This window comes from Rhipicephalus sanguineus, chromosome 9 (genome assembly GCF_013339695.2).
Source record: "Rhipicephalus sanguineus isolate Rsan-2018 chromosome 9, BIME_Rsan_1.4, whole genome shotgun sequence".
Classification (NCBI taxonomy): Eukaryota; Metazoa; Arthropoda; class Arachnida; order Ixodida; family Ixodidae; genus Rhipicephalus; species Rhipicephalus sanguineus.
This window is the reverse complement of record NC_051184.2, coordinates 14004096-14019880: the sequence shown is the minus strand read 5'-3', so window position 1 is coordinate 14019880 and position 15785 is coordinate 14004096. Positions and strand designations below refer to the sequence as shown.

Below are 15785 nucleotides of genomic sequence, written 5' to 3'. Positions count from 1 at the left end.
TGTCGATTCTAAATCAACTAGCCCATGCTGCCGTTCTATCAAGCTCTCCAAAAGCCCTGATCCTTACCTGGCTTTACTGTCATACTGTGACACGCCTGGTCAAAACGGCATTTCTCCGGCCCAAGCCCTGATGGGAAGGAAATTGCAAACACACCTCCCGTGATTACCGGAACTGGTGCCGTCATTACCATGCCATAGGAGTTTCAGGGAAAAGGATAGGGGTTACAGGGCAGAGCAAGCGAAGAACTAAAATCGCAGTCGGGCTTCAAATCAGCTAACCTCTCTAAGTACCGGAGACTGTTTATGGGTCACTGACACATGCTGCAGTGGTGAAGTGCTTTCACAGGCCCAGCGTCCACGGTCCTACCTTGTTCAGACCCCCAGAGGCGTCCTGCAGCGTAATCATTGACACCCGGTGCCTCATTCGACAGAAACGAGTCCAGCTCAACTAGCAGCATCTCCGCCGGCCCCTCCCGGGAACTTGCAACCTGCGGTGCCACAAGAACCCGTGCAGCCGGAAGTAACGCCACAGGAAACTGTGACACAGACTGGTGGTATAGTGAGGCCACCCCAACGTTTGGAATTGTAAGGACCTGCCCCATAAAATGTGAAAAGGAGGGAGGTTGCTGCCAGTGTGCCTTGAAGCGTGTGGCCACAAGGAGGCGCTGCAGTCCACCGAGCGTATATAAGGGGAGTTGGGGAGAGGGAATAAAGTTTTTTGGTTTCTGCTTGCCAGCAGTCCGCCTCGTTTCTCGGCACCTGGGCTGAACTATAATGAGCCTACAGTTGCAGAATTAACAACAATGATGTGCTCAAAGAATAATTTATCAATATAAACTCACTTAAGTGTCCCCTTAACGCACACCAAAAGGAGCATTCTTAGGTTTCTGAACGACTCATAATTATGTAGTCCCAGTTCCAAGTCAAACTTGCTACCTTTTATTCAGCCACAGAATATCATGGCCAGCACGGTAGGTGCAGCAGTGAAATAAAAACAGCAGCGTTTGCTTTTAGGTTAAAGGTATCAGACTCGATCATATTGAGACCATTTACCTGCGCACGTGAGCAGCAGCTTATTACTAACTTGAAAGAGCATATGGTAACCACACCATTCTGCCAGCACATATACTTGAGTGACAATTCACAGGAATCTAGATGATGGGAGTGATGACATCACAAAACGGCCGCATGGATAGAAATAAGATGAGTGAACGTAAAGTGTAGCTTGTGCAACTGGTAGCATACGAGTGTGGGCACCAAGGGAGGAAAAATGCAGTTCACAGAAGGTGCAATCACTTGACTAGTAATTGTGAGGTTTTATGTGCCAAAACAACTTCTATGTTTATAAGGCACACCACAGTTTTGACCACTTCTTAACACGCACCTAAACCTAAGCACATGGGTGCATTTTGCCCCCACTGAAATGCAGCCATCGCAGCTGAGAAGTGAACCCGGTCCCTTGAGCTTAAAACCTTACCTGCTGAGTAACTTTGGCGGGTAACCAGTCAGTAAGGGTTTTTTGTCCGTGCTGCGCACTGCTTTTATGTCTACGTAGCAGTCCTTGTTACATCTGAGCATGGATGTGCACCACATACGGCCAGTAGTACGGCAATGCTGGGTGCCAACATTTTTTTACTAAAGTCACGTGGTTTTCATTCTGTCCATGGACCGTGCTTGCAAGTGACATCCCTTGAAAGCTTCATTTCATGCAGGGCAAACCGCTCCGGAAATGTTAAGTGACCCAGAAAAGATGTATGTTGTTTTGCAGAGTGTATTGCACACATAGCACAGCAGTTGGCACTCTGGCAATGGCTCAAATATCACATGTGGCGTTTAACCTGTTCAAGGTCTCCTCCTGCAACCCTGTTGCAATACACATTTTTCGCATTCGGTAACAAGTTTATTTTAGCTTGTGCCTCATCAGCAAAAACAGAGATGCAAGGTTTCGGGCAAAATATCATGACACCGACCTCACAATATCAACATTTAAATGTTCGCACATTCAACTAAAGAGGATGTTCCAAGATCCAACCTATGTCACCTCACCTCGCATAAAACAATGTAAACAAGAGCAGGAAACTACACGATAAGATATGACGAAACGAAAGAATGCTGCTCGCCCAATCTTATAGCCCACTTTCCTGCTTGTAACGTGTACCCTTCCGTAGTAAGCAAAAGGGCAGCGCTTCTGTGTAGGAAGTCAAAGGTCCCTGTACTTGCAGGCCTGCTTTTGGTGACGTCTCAGATTGTCCACTCTGTAGAAGGCAGAACCACAGTCTCCGCACTCGTACTGTCTGTCACCACCATGGATGAGAGCGTGCCGTTTGAGGTCTTTAGACGATGCAAATGCCTTGGCACAGATGTCACAGATGTGATCCTTTGGGATGTCACCATGGCAGGAGCGCCAGTGGGACTTGAGGCTTTTTCCTGTCTTAAAGACCTTCGGACAGTCACTGGAAAAACAGTGGAGGGTCACACGGCATATTATTAGGGATGGGCGAATATTCGGGCGTTTCGAATATTCGACTGAATATTACAGTATTCGAATTCGCTTCAAACGAATTTAGATTATTCGAAATATTGAAGTATTTGAAATGAACGAATATGTGTATACATTTGACCGCACATAACCCCTTGTAAAGGTGGTTTCACTGCAGCGTCTGGCTGCTGTGCCGTGAAACAACCCATCCAGGGGAAGTCTGCACTGCCGCGAAGCCACACTTCAAGGTTAAATGTACTTTTTTTTTTTTTTTAAGTTTAAAAGCGTGTTATATGGGCTTATATGCGCTAAGTATGGTCATTTTTAAATTGTAACGTATTGCACCACTTATAACTTGCACCCTAGAGCTATTCAAATTTTGATACTATTCAAGGCTGCTTCCACTTCATTTCAAACCAAAAAAGTGACATTCACTCATACCTAGTTCCAATCCTTAAAAATATTGTGCAAAGGTCATGACAAAAATGCTCATTTTTCTTAATAATATGCGGTAAATACTATTCAAACTATTCGATTTGAAATTATTCGACTAAATCACTATTCACTTCGAACCTCAAATTCACTATTCGCCCATCCCTACATATTATATCACCGGTGGCAAGAAGGTTCACCTCTTGAGGGCGGCAGAAGAACCAACAGCAGAGAAAATGTCTTCTTTCTACACAGCAGCCACACATAATTATGTTTTCCATAATGTATCCCCTGCTTCTGCACCCCTCCACGACGTGCAGTGTGAATCCCCTAGGCGACACTTTCATGCCTTGCATTACGGAGGAGGCTACACCACCGAGCGCAGACCATTTCGTTCTCTTTTTATACTCTTTTACCTTATGTCACATTTACATCACGGTAACCAGCAATGGTTTTTTTATAAGGATGCCAGTCAGACACCCTCCGTGTTTATAGGAAATCCTTCCTTCGAAAACAAAATAGCATTGCATGCTCTGTCTTCCCTGCTGTTGTGAGTTGATGAGAATGCAAAACTGTTGCATGCCAAGCTCGCAGAGCTAAAACGAAACTACGCAGTGCTCTTATGGAAAATAACCCACAGTGAAAATACTACTAAGAAGCTGGTGCAAAAATGTGTGGTCCATGTATTAGGGAAACACCTTTTTCGCGATCTTTTTCTTAAACACAATATTATTCAGGTTACAAGGGGGAACTTTTTCTTGAGGGGCTTGTTCATATGTTAGACACAACCAAAGGAATCAAACAGACAATAAGGCCAGAAAAAGAATAGAGGACATTAATTGCTGTCTTTTAACTGTAGTCTACTGATTGTGGCATAAATTGAAATGAATTGAAGCAGGCGAAAAATCACCGTTTCCGTTGGTGGGATCTGAAACCACAACCTTTGAATTATGTGTCCGATGATCTACCAATTGAGCTAAGATGGAAAGCGCTTCCTCGTCTATCTACGGAATTTGTGGTGTTACGGGATGTAACTTAATTAGATTATAATGTTTTGGTTGAAATAATTGTTTTGGTTGAAATAAACAGTCACTAGAATAGAGTTATAATGCAGGATAACGCTTCTCTTTCTTTTTCCTCACGACGAGCACGTGCAGGCTTGCATTTTATTTTTACGGCTTTTGATGTTTGTGATGCGAATGCAGGTTTTCCGACGCATGTAATGAAAGCTGGGGGTGAACTCCCGAATACATGGCGGCACGGCAGTGACAGTACGAGGAGGCTCCCCAATTCCGTGCAGAAAGTGCGGAAGCTGGCGTGTTTTCACTGTTTACGTGCTCTTCTATGGGCGCAGTGCACAAAAATGTTCACAAATTCCGCAATCTCAAGGAACAGGAATGACAGACACTGAGCTGCAGTTATGCTGTGCTACCCTTGAAACGTGCGGATCCACTCGAGTGCAAAGAAAAAAGGAAGAGTTGAGCAAGAAAGAGTAGTAAGCAACTGGCCTCTTAACTCAGTTCCTCGTGTGGATCCCTTGGATGTCAACCAACTCGCCCAGCAACAAGTCGTACTCGTTAAGTGCAGAGCTGACGTAGCCATTGCATCGCCACTGAACGAGCTTGACCCAGCCCGGCAACTGAGCCTCTGCTGGTAGTGGGTCTGGCCTAACCAGAATGGCCTCAAGTCGAGCCAAGATCATGGCCAAAATAAGCAAGCACGAATTTATCGGCGTGAGTAACGTCATGTTTGGGAATTGAGATATGCTGTGTGACCTGTTGAAGCAACAGTTATTCGCTGCCCTTTTTTTTCTTTTGCGCTTATGCTCAGCCATTTAATGTGGCTGCAGTCGAAGGAGTGACTTTATAAGCTTTGATAAAACATAAGGATTGTTTCCATGACAGTAGCGCGGACTGCCATCGGTCAGTTTCCACGACCCAGCCTGTTTCTTCGAAAATTCCCGCACAATTTCTTTACTTTTACAGACCTGTCCGAATTCCCAGAAAATTCCATGTTTCTCAGGTTGGCAGGCACCCTGGCAAAAACGAACTACCACAGTTGGTAATGCAAGCACACTTGTTTTAGAGCCAGCTGACATAAGCTGTCAACATACCTGCATGTGAATGCCTGTGGGCCAGGTACGTGTGCCTGCTTGAAGTGTGCATCCAGGTAGCGCTTCACAACAAAGGTCTGACCACAGGCACTGCACTGGAAGTTCTTCTCGTTACAGTGCACCGCTTGACAGTGCTCCTTCAGGGCATATTTGCGTTTGAAAGATATGCCTGCAGTGTAATGGGAAAAAAAAAAGCACTAGCATACACATCTCGCACCTTTATTTAAGCAGCTTAACCCTTTTAACAACCACTGACAAGCACAGTCGTCATGAACTGTTGTACCAATGTAACCAATCAAGACTATACTCAAGAAGAACAAAAGTTTGTTACACAGTGGACCTATGTGAAGTACGAATAAATGAATAAATGAATGACACTAGATGGACACGCATGTCCATATCATGCCACTGGTGTCTCGCCTTTCATAAACTGCCATCTCTAGAAACCCCGCATATAACGTGGCTGGCTCCTCGCCACAAGGGAATGAAAGACTGCAGAAAAGAAAGTGTTTTGATGACTCCTCATCAGATGACAGCTCTGAAGAGTTCTGCACGTAATCAGAATGTGACATCTTCTCATCTGGAGAGTCTGATGACATACGAGCCATGCAGTGAAGCAGCCTTTCTCGAGCTATTTTCTTATGCAATTTGGAAAATAACGGAACACCATTGAATTGAAATAATGGTGCTGTTTGATTAAAAAAGAAAAAGTCCCTACAAACCAGGTTGGAAAAAATATCCCAGTAAAATTGGTACAGTTTTCCCCTTTTTCTTTCACTGTCGTAAAAGGGTTAACGCGGGGTTCAGCATGCTTGGTGGCTAAATTTCTGTAGTTCTGTGCACACTTGTTGCTGTTTGAGTGACTTCTGGATGAGTGTGTGCAACAATTTTATATGCACAAAATATTGTTTGGTTGTTAGGATGATATGTGGATATATACGAGGGTTATTAAAAAAAATAAGGGCCGTTTGCTAATACATATATATTTACTCCTAATATATATAGATTTATTTGTGCAGTGCCATCTGTTAATCCTTCGTGACAGCACTGAACTTCTTGTTCTGCCTCAGTAGTCTGCTTGTCGGGGAATGCAGACAACAATGTCTGTGAAAATTGTTGCTCCCGCCGGTTGTGAAATGCGAGCTGTAATTCAATTTTTGCATGCAAAAGAATCATCAGTTTTTCAAATTCATGGGGAGTTCTGCGTAGTTTATGGACCTGGTGTGATGAGTGAAGGAAAGGTCAGAAAATGGTGTTGAGACTTCACGGATGGCCGCACAAATGTACACAACGAAGAGCGGAGAGGCAGGCCCAGCATCCAGATCAATGAAACTGTTCAACAAGTGGACCGGGAATTGCAATTAGATCGACGACGGACAGTTAGTGGTCTGTTGGAAAAATGACCTCTTGTTGGCCGCAATACAATTTATTAGACAACTGTAACTGAAAAGCTCCGATATCACAAAGTGTGTGCAAGTGGGCACCAAAAATGCTTACCGACCAACTCAAACAGCAAAGAATGTCAAGTTGACGAGAGTAAGAGTTGAGAGATTATTTCTTTTCGCAGATTGCTATAGGTGACGAAACTAGGGTATGTTACGCCACTATAGAAAGAAAACAACAATCAACGCAGTGGCGCCTCTCGTCTTCACCAAAACCGAAAAACATTCAAGCAGTCTCTTTACTCGTGCCTGAAAATGATGGCTACCTTTTCTGGGACAAAAACAGCGTTCTTTCAGTTGATTTCATGGAATGCGGGACCACAGTTACAGCTGACGTATATGTACTGCAAAACGCTCACCAAAGTGAGACGTGTGATCGAAAATCGATGGCGCGGGAAACTGTCGTCTGGAATTGTCCTCCTCCATGACAACACGTGTCCCCGCACCATAGCCAGAACCAAGGAGAAGGTTCAAGATTTTAGTTGGGATTTTTTGATCACCCGGCCTACAGTCCCGACCTTGCACCACGTGGCTAGTTTTCTTTCTTGCACTTGAAACAGTGGCTTGGGAGACAATGGTGTCAAGACAACGAGAAACTCAAGACCGCCGTTGTCAACTGGGTCAATTCCCAGGTGGCGAACTTCTATGCAGAAGGCCTAAAGAAACTGGTGCAGCGGTATGAAATGTGCTTAGAATGGTGATTATGTTAACAGTGGTTATGTAGAAAAGTGAAGTAGGTTTGTGCTAAACTAAACCCGCCAATAAAAACTTTTACTAATGAACATTTATTTTGGCCCTTACTTTTTGAATAACCCTCGTAGTTCAATTCCGTGCTATATATTGCTGCCAGATTCTTGCCGTTTAGTGTGAGGTCACAGATTCAACAGCTGGCTGATTTGGAATGGGAGCAGAATGCAAAAACGCTTCTGTGCTGGTACACATTAAAGGGACCCTGATACACTTTTGACGACTGTGTACAGACCCATTGAGCTGGTAGCATAAACCCTCCATATCACTAACAAACTAAGGGCTTTGCTTGAAGTGTGTAATTTATTATAAGGTTTTCAGTACATGCCTCTACAAATCACAGCAGTGGTGTCACATGAAATTTCCAGACACCCCTGTTTTGGGAAGTGGCAGAGTTTTGTGACATCACTCGTGCAACTGATCTGATTTGCTTCTTAGCGTTTGTACCAGAGGAGAAAGTGTTTGCTGCTGGATTTGTGGTGTCGCTTGGTGGTGCAGGGACCAGCCAGACAAAGACGGAAGTGCAGCAGACCGGGTTCCAGGCTTGAGATCTTACAGGATCCTGCAGGTCCTAAACCGTCCCAGGGCTCACCCTTTACAACCTCGCTCAAAGAAGTTCACCATTGCCTCAATATCCCAAACTGCTCCTCCAATGGCATTTCAAAGTAGATGAGCTGAGACAAAGGAAACAAACGTGAACAATGTCACACCAACTAGCCCCAAGGCTCACTCTTCCTGCTCCTAGAGTATTACAGGAAAGGTGATCATTTTACATTGACAGAGAGACGGCAACAGAGCAAGCAGGTTTCAGAAAAGCCTGTAAAGAACACTAAATGTCTGTGTTTTGGTTTGTCAATTAAAACAAGGATTGAATCTCTGCTACGATCTGCAGCGAACTGAAATTTCGCTGCAGATGGCCCTTGTTTTTTCAAGCTAATAATACATATAGCCATGTTTTGATCAGAAAACATACCACAGATGTCACAGGGGAAACTGCCTACGATCACTGTGTTTGATCATGTGAGCCTTGAGAGAGCACTGGCTGGGACATATCTGGTCACACGTGGTGCACCTAAACACTTTGACGTTGGCATTGCAGTCCATTGCTTCATGAAGCTTAGCATGCATCCTCAGGCTGGACTTCCACCTGCACACAGCATATGCAAGCAAAGGCCGTCAGTAATGTTTGTGCCCAAGGACTGGACAGCTGAACTGATAAACATTGAAGGATTAAACACTTAAATAAACTTGCGTTACTGCTGCCAGAAGTGTGGCGTGCCAGTAGCTAACGTCCCAAACGAATCACAGAACAAACAACGCAGATAAAAGGACAGGTATTCCGCACTAAGCAGGATGTCATTTTCAGCACTGTGCTAGTTCAACAGAGCTCGAGAGCCAGTGATGACCATTGGTACCGGTCTACCAGCTCTATCCAATCAGCATGCACTGTAATGGACAGTGCACTCTTCAAGAACAGCCCCTAAGCACTATGGGAAGATTGTCTTTTTTCCTATAGTTATGTTGTTTGCACTTTTCCTTCAATGTTTTGATATGTGTCACAGGTTGCTGTAAAAAGTTGTTGCCTTTTCTTTATTATTACTGATTTCAAAAGTTTTGAGAATTCAAGACTGGCAACTCTTGTAAGCTGGTTCCACAAAAAATGAAACAGACATTTACAAAATGATCAATAAAAACATAAACAATGACAATGGTGTTACATTTTCAAAGTGAGAGAAATTGAGGCTTGAGAAAGTCCAGGTTGCAGTTGCTGTTTATCAGTCAGCACCAAAAAAACTGTACGCGAGCTTCAAGAGCAAGTAGCCCACCAATCTACTACTGAGTATATAAGCCTTTAATTCCCATTTCACAGCTCAATAATATGACCTTTCTTTTTGCATTTCACTGTTAGCAAAGAAAGCATCATCAAGATAAAGGCAAATGCAAAGTCTGAAGTTTTGCCTAATCAGGGTTGTCAAAAGTAAGCACTGCCTGACAATAATAATTTCACAGTGAAGAGAATGGCTAGAAATTCTTAGAAGAAAGTCTTAAGTCTCACTAGTTTTTGTTGTGTAACTGCCATATCGAATGGATTCAAGAGCCCCCTCTGAAATGTTTATACTTATGGCTGAAGTGTGTTCAACTTGTGAATAAGATATGGCTCTATATTTTCTGTCTCTCGGGGAACGGAAGTTTGACTCAAGTATGTAAAGTTTGAGATCATCAAAAACTGTGACCTGCCACATGTTATATCACTGCTTTCAATACATTAATCTCCGGCTCCATATGAAGTAACCAATTACAAGTATGTAAGTGGTTACTTAGAAAAGTAATGTAGCTACAGTGAGACATTAAAAAGCAATAAAATAATCAATTAATGTAATTGATCGCATAATTATGTGTAATCCAATACCTACAAGTCTGCCACAATATGTTAATATGGTAAAACATCATCGACACACATATTTGTAAGGAGAACAGCACGCAAAGATGTAGGTCGAAGAAGAGGAACAAACGATAGCGCTGCATGCCATTCCCTTTACAAGCACGTACCGACCAGCCAAAGCCTTCGCTGTGCTACATTTCTATTTGTTATGTTTTGTCACCTCTGCTTTGAAATGCCAATCCCTTTTGATTCCCATAGAGTCCTCCATATTAGCTTCTTTTATGTTTTTGCATCCCCTTCCCGGCTGCTGCATCCAAAAACTGTGATGGTTCACTGCTATGTGTCGCTGCTGAAAACAGTCACAGCATTTCAAATGCGGTGACTCAAATGTTTTTACCCAACTGCTGGTTGGGATCACCGATCACTTAAGCGTGCTCAAACAAGGACAAAGGGAGGTGACGACAACACAAAGCGCTTGTGATGGAAAACCAACTAGCCCAAAAATCAGTACTGGTTGGGAGCTCACATTTATGCACATGTACTATCGGCGTCAAATGAAACCTGAAAAGCGGCAAGCATTCACAGTGGTATAGTGTGCGCCATCAAGTTATCACCACGGACTGGCGCATGCATCCAGTTTGGCAGCACTGTGCATATATGGACGCCTGTCCATGGTGATGCCACTGCGAGTGCTTGCCACTGTTCGGGTTTCATTTGACGCCGATAAGTACGCGTCATAAAGCATATGCTCACATGCCATTGAGGCTACATCACCCTTCGCCATGTACTTGTATTCTTGCCATTTGACCAAGAGGCTCTTATACTGTGTGCTCTGCCCTCTGTTTGCTGTTTCTGCATACTGAAAAGAATGCCCCAGCCAAGAAAAAAATATTATTTTCAAACGTTTCATTTTTTTAGATCATAACATTCTTTTTTTGTAGTCCTCTAAAAATGTATCCAGTTTTTACTGTACTTATTAAGAGGAAAGCCTTAGATGCCTCATCGTTTGGTCCACCTTGAAAAAACAGCTCCGTTAGCGTCATTGCAAACAAATGTCATCATGTTCTCAAGCGAGGTACCTGAGCTGTGTGCTTACTTTGTGAAAAGCGTGAAGCCAATGGTGATAAAGAAGTACCAAGAGGTCTTCAAGAAAAACAGTTGTACTTTAAAAATAGCTTCATCTGAGAACTCGTCTTGCATGAGTGCCTTAATGGGTTCCAAGACTTGCCACATTTTTCTAACATGCTATCGTAGCATGCAGAACAATTGGCGATGTTAACAAAAGCTAAAAATAATGCCAACAAATACACTTTCGTGGATAGCATTCGCCTTAAGTCATCTTAGCATTAGTTAAGAGACCCTCTTTTCTTTAGTCCAAAATGTCTACCTGGGTTCCATTAATGCAAACACTTACATTCTGACCCTAAAGGCCTGAACACACGTACGCGTTGCAGCGTGTCAGCGCGCGAATGTTTGACGCGGCGCCGCACCCTCTCTCTATGGAGAGAGAGGGTGCGCAGCTTCGCGTAGTCGCGTGCCCTCTCTCCCCATAGGGAGAGGGCGCGGCACTGCGTCAAAAGGTCACGCGCTGACACGTTGCAACGCAAACCTGTGTTCAGGCCTTAAGTGTCTGAAATGTTCCAATTTCAAAAGCTCAGGTGACCCTACCTAAAGTGGCGATCACAGATGTTGCAGGAGAAAGATGGCTCGCCACCCGTCTTGCTGCCATGCTTGTGCATCATGTGCTGGCGTAGACAGTCAGCGCTGCCATACTCTTTCTGGCATAGGGAGCAACAGTGCCGGCCTTCCTGATCTCGGTGCGAGGTGCAATTGTGGACCTCCAGAGCGATTGCTGTCTGGTAGAAGGTGCCACAAACCTAACGTAGCAACATGTTCAGGAACTCGGTTCATGTCAGACAATATGGCAAGTGAAAAGGGACACTAAAGCAATATGTACTTTGTCAAATTATTTCTGCTTGCCAACATGCGAGAGCAAATAACAAAGGAATAGATGAGCAGATTTTATCAGCACTGCCTTTGAAATGGGATGGCAGCATGCTAATTAATTCATTTCTTAGGTATTACGAGCAAAAACCACAATACGATTATCCGAAGGTTGCAGGTTCGGTCCCTGCCGGCGGCAAGTTGTCTTTTCGTCCACTTTACTTTCTTCACGTCTGTATCACGATTACTACAATACACTTAAAAAACAGTGCAATTAACGTCCCCTATACTTTCCTTGGCTTCATTATCTGCTGGCTTTCATTAAGGTTGTTTAAAACAAACAAACGAGCCCTCAAAATTCTCTTCCTTCATACAATTATGAGGCACGCTGTAGTGCGGGACTCTAGGTTAATTTCGTCCACCTAAGGTTCTTTAACATGCAGGCACACAGGTGCTCTTTGCCCCATCAAAATGTGGCCACCATGGCTGGGGATCGAACCCGCAGCTGCAAGCTTAGCAGCTCATGCATTGCCTGTTAAGCTACCACAGCAGCATGTTCCACCAAGCTGCTGCTTTTATCTTTACGCTGCATCTGCTCATTCAAACAGTGTTCTGTAGTAACAAGCCATAGAGCCATTCAAATATTTTTCAAATACTAGGCTATATATGAAGTGTAATCGGTGGCACTGTTATTAGTGTCCCGTAATGATGGAGAGCATGACAACAGTTCACTATACATAGTATACAGATGGTTTACTGTAAAAATACTAATGAGGGGCTTCGTGGTTCTTGGCATCATTGATCGGCCTGTGCCATGGGCTGGCCACTGACCAACACCAAATTGAAGGAGGTTACGGCTCCATCTGGAACTATGAGCCTAACTTCTATGTAGCGCACCACGAAAACCCAAGTGATGAATATTAGACACCGCCCTCCATTACAGGAAGGTAACACTGCCACCACAGGACTACAGTTAAACCCCTTTATAAGTGACACTGATGTAAGAGACAAATGGGTATAAGAGACACCAGTGTGCCTACAATTGAAACATGGGTTGAGCAGAACATGGTACCCTGCTTATAAGAGACACCTCATATAAGGGACACAAACTGCTCCCCAGTGCTTGTCTCTTATAAACGGGTTCAACTGTAATGTTCCATTTATTGTGTTGTTTTTTTTTTACCTACCTTAAACATCCTACAGTGTACATTTACTATGTCATTATTCAAGCATACAATATGCAACTGAAATGAAAGTCGGTGACTTGGCAGTTTCCAAAAATCTGTAAGCCCTGCAAGGATATTGAATGTCCTGCAAGGATATTCAACAACTGAAAACTCTCGTTCACAGAATGCTTTGCTCAATTCAAGTGCATTCACCCCTCCCAGGGGCGTAGCCAGGCGGAGGGGGACTGTTGGGGTTCAACGCGCCCCCCCCCCCCCAACCGATTTGCCTTGCGAACACGAACACATACAAATGCATGCACGAACATACATAAAGTATGGTTGAAACCCCACAAAAAAAATTTTCTGGCTACTGCCCTGACCCCTCCACATTCTAGGGAAGGTCCCTGACCACCACAAAGGCTTCCTAAAAATTACTTTGCGAGTGTCATAGTAGAGTGTACTAGAACAGGGGAGTGCTCGGAACGGCCGCAGCACCAACGTACAGAAAGTGAAGCCCAAACAATCCACCTGCAGCACTGCGATTGGTAGTCTGCATTGTGTCGTCGTTTTAAGAGTTGCGCGCAGCTCCGCCAAAGTGGTGCAGGGGTAGAATGCCCGCTTCCCACTCAAGAGGCCCGGGTTCGAATCGCAGCTGTAGATGGTGGGTTTTTATTCTCGGTGTCACCTTTTATAGCTCTGTTGGTTTTCCTTTGTTTCTTAAAACTAGCTTCTGTTGCTACAAAAGGTAACGTAAAATGTGAAATCTCATTTCGAGTCTCGTGTTCACGAAAATCTTGGAGGCCATACTTATCGTTTTTGTTCAATCCCAGGCAGTGGCGCTGCACATAAATGCGCTCACTGTCAAATTTCTTCTCACATAACCTACCGCTGTCCCGAGCGACCCGCTACTGTCGACACAGGACATACGCACCCAATACACACGTGGTCGTGGGAGGCGCGACTCGCTGAACGGACCCTGGGAAGCCAACTGCCAACCCTAAGTCAGGCCCACCGAGCAGGCTATAGCCAGTGGAGCCTTCGAAGAAGGGCCCCACCCGCCATGAACCACTTTTTTTTCTTTCAATAAATGTTGTTTCTCTCTCTATTTTACTTCGCATTTTGCGTTACTTTTTGAACCAACACGCAGCAACTGAAGCTAGTTTTAAGAAACAAAGGAAAACCTTTGGTGACACTAAGAATAAAAACCCACCATCTACAGCTGCGATTACGAACCCGGGCCTTTTGAGTGGGAAGCAGGCATTCTACCCCTGCACCACTTCGGTGGAGCCGCGCGCAACTCTTAAACGACGACACAATGCAGACTACCGATCGCAGCGCTGCAAGTGGATTGACTCTGTTTGGGCTTCACTTTTCGAAGCCCTGTTCTAGTACACTCCAGTCATAGTAAGCTCTATTGTGTACAGAGAGGAAGGGAGAAAGGAAAGGATGGAGAGTGTGATTATTTGTTCTACTGGTCTGTGGTCGAGGCTACTTGGTTGGAAAATATATTCGCTCGCGCATGCGCTGTAGCATTTTTGCAAAGTGTCAGTTAATGTGCAGCTCGCTACTTCCGAAAATAGCAAGTTAGAAATGCACCGAGAGTGGCGCGCGCACAAGTCGATCAACGGGGGTCGCTGACCTGGCAGAACAGTTTGTGGCGCTGGTGCGCTCGCTCGTGCCTGGCCAAACCAAGCGCGCTTCGGAAGGTGCGCAGGCAGCGGGGACACTTGTGCGTACTCGGCTCTTTGTGCGTGTCCAAGTGTCGCTCCAACATGGCACCTTCGAGGAACGACTTTCCGCACACATCGCACGGGACGCGATTCAGCATGAAATGTTGCGCCCGGTGTTGGTAAAGGTAGGACTTCTTGTGGAACCCCTTGCCGCACTCTAGGCAGTACAGGCCCTCCGCCTCATCAATGGACTGCAACACCCGCGGGTGACAGTCGCGCAGGTGTTGCGTGTAGTCCGCGTAGCTGTCGTACCGAGACTCGCACGCGAGGCAGTGAGTCTTGAGGTTCGGATGCGCCGCAGCGAGGTGTTCCAGGTGCGAGCACTTGTCGACCGCGTCGGCGAAGCAGATGACACAGGTGAAGCAGAACGAACTCATCCGAGCGCCTTCGGGGTCCGTCTTCTCGTCAGGGTCGTCGGATGTATCGCCATCGAGCGGCGGAGGATGCAAGAGAGCGGCGTAGTCTTTGCGAGGCTGGCGCCGTTTTCGTACACCACTATCGGTGATATCGGTACAGGGACCCTGATGGTCGCCGCTTGACACTACTGCTTCAGACATATTGGGAAACGGCGACAAGTGCAATGACACCAAAGTGTTTGCCAGTAATCGGTAAACTTCGCTCACCAAGCGGTTGTTACTTTTTGCAACTCCACGTTATTGTCACAATTTGTAGAAATGGTGAAAGAGTGCCTAGGCGATAGGCAATTTCCACTTTGTCCCGTTTTAACGACTGTGAGAACGTCATTATTCACAAATTCTAGTTTCCGATTGACATTGGCGGTGAAAACGAACTGCAACTGGGGCAACTGGTCTGGGGGTCGCCATATTGCTGGCGATGGCGATTGGGTCGCCTGCGCTCAATGTGCGGCGTACAAAACTCAAAAAAAAAAAAAAAAGAAATTGCTGCTGAATATGATGTGGGCTGGTAGTTCTACCGTGGTAACGTGCGAAACGCATTTGCAAACACAGGGTTTTAGGATTGTGTAATAAGAGTTCCCAGTGCTTGAATGTGTACGCTATTTTCGAAGTTTAACGTGTGCAAGAGGTAGTGTAGTAGCGAGAAACGCCATTGCAAAGCTTTGGCTACTTGCGTCATTCGATCTTTAGTGATGAACGCTGTGCCGAATTCCCAGTGAACATGCTATACAGGGAAACTTACACACACAGCCGTACACTATATATATATATACATATATATATATATATATATGTGTGTGTGTGTGTGTGTGTGTGTGTGTGTGTGACATCAGCAGGCATGCAGGTATGGCTGGTAGAAGCCGACGATGAAGAAGAGCGCGTGCTATGGAATAAAAGTATATAGAGCCGGTTTGGCACCAGCACCCCTTTGTT

General features: G+C 45.0%; 1 protein-coding gene across 1 annotated transcript; it reads right to left on the bottom strand.

Moving 5' to 3' along the window:
• Positions 1-1878: 1878 nt before the first annotated feature.
• Positions 1879-15232, bottom strand: LOC119405363 (oocyte zinc finger protein XlCOF6). Its single transcript, XM_049419365.1, has 6 exons — positions 14346-15232; positions 11265-11473; positions 8199-8360; positions 7343-7397; positions 5025-5221; positions 1879-2453 (listed from the first exon to the last, which is right to left on the bottom strand). The coding sequence occupies exons 1-6, from the start codon at positions 14991-14993 to the stop codon at positions 2201-2203; spliced, it is 1524 nt and encodes a 507-aa protein (XP_049275322.1). The 5' UTR covers positions 14994-15232; the 3' UTR covers positions 1879-2200.
• Between the last annotated feature and the right edge of the window lie 553 nt (positions 15233-15785).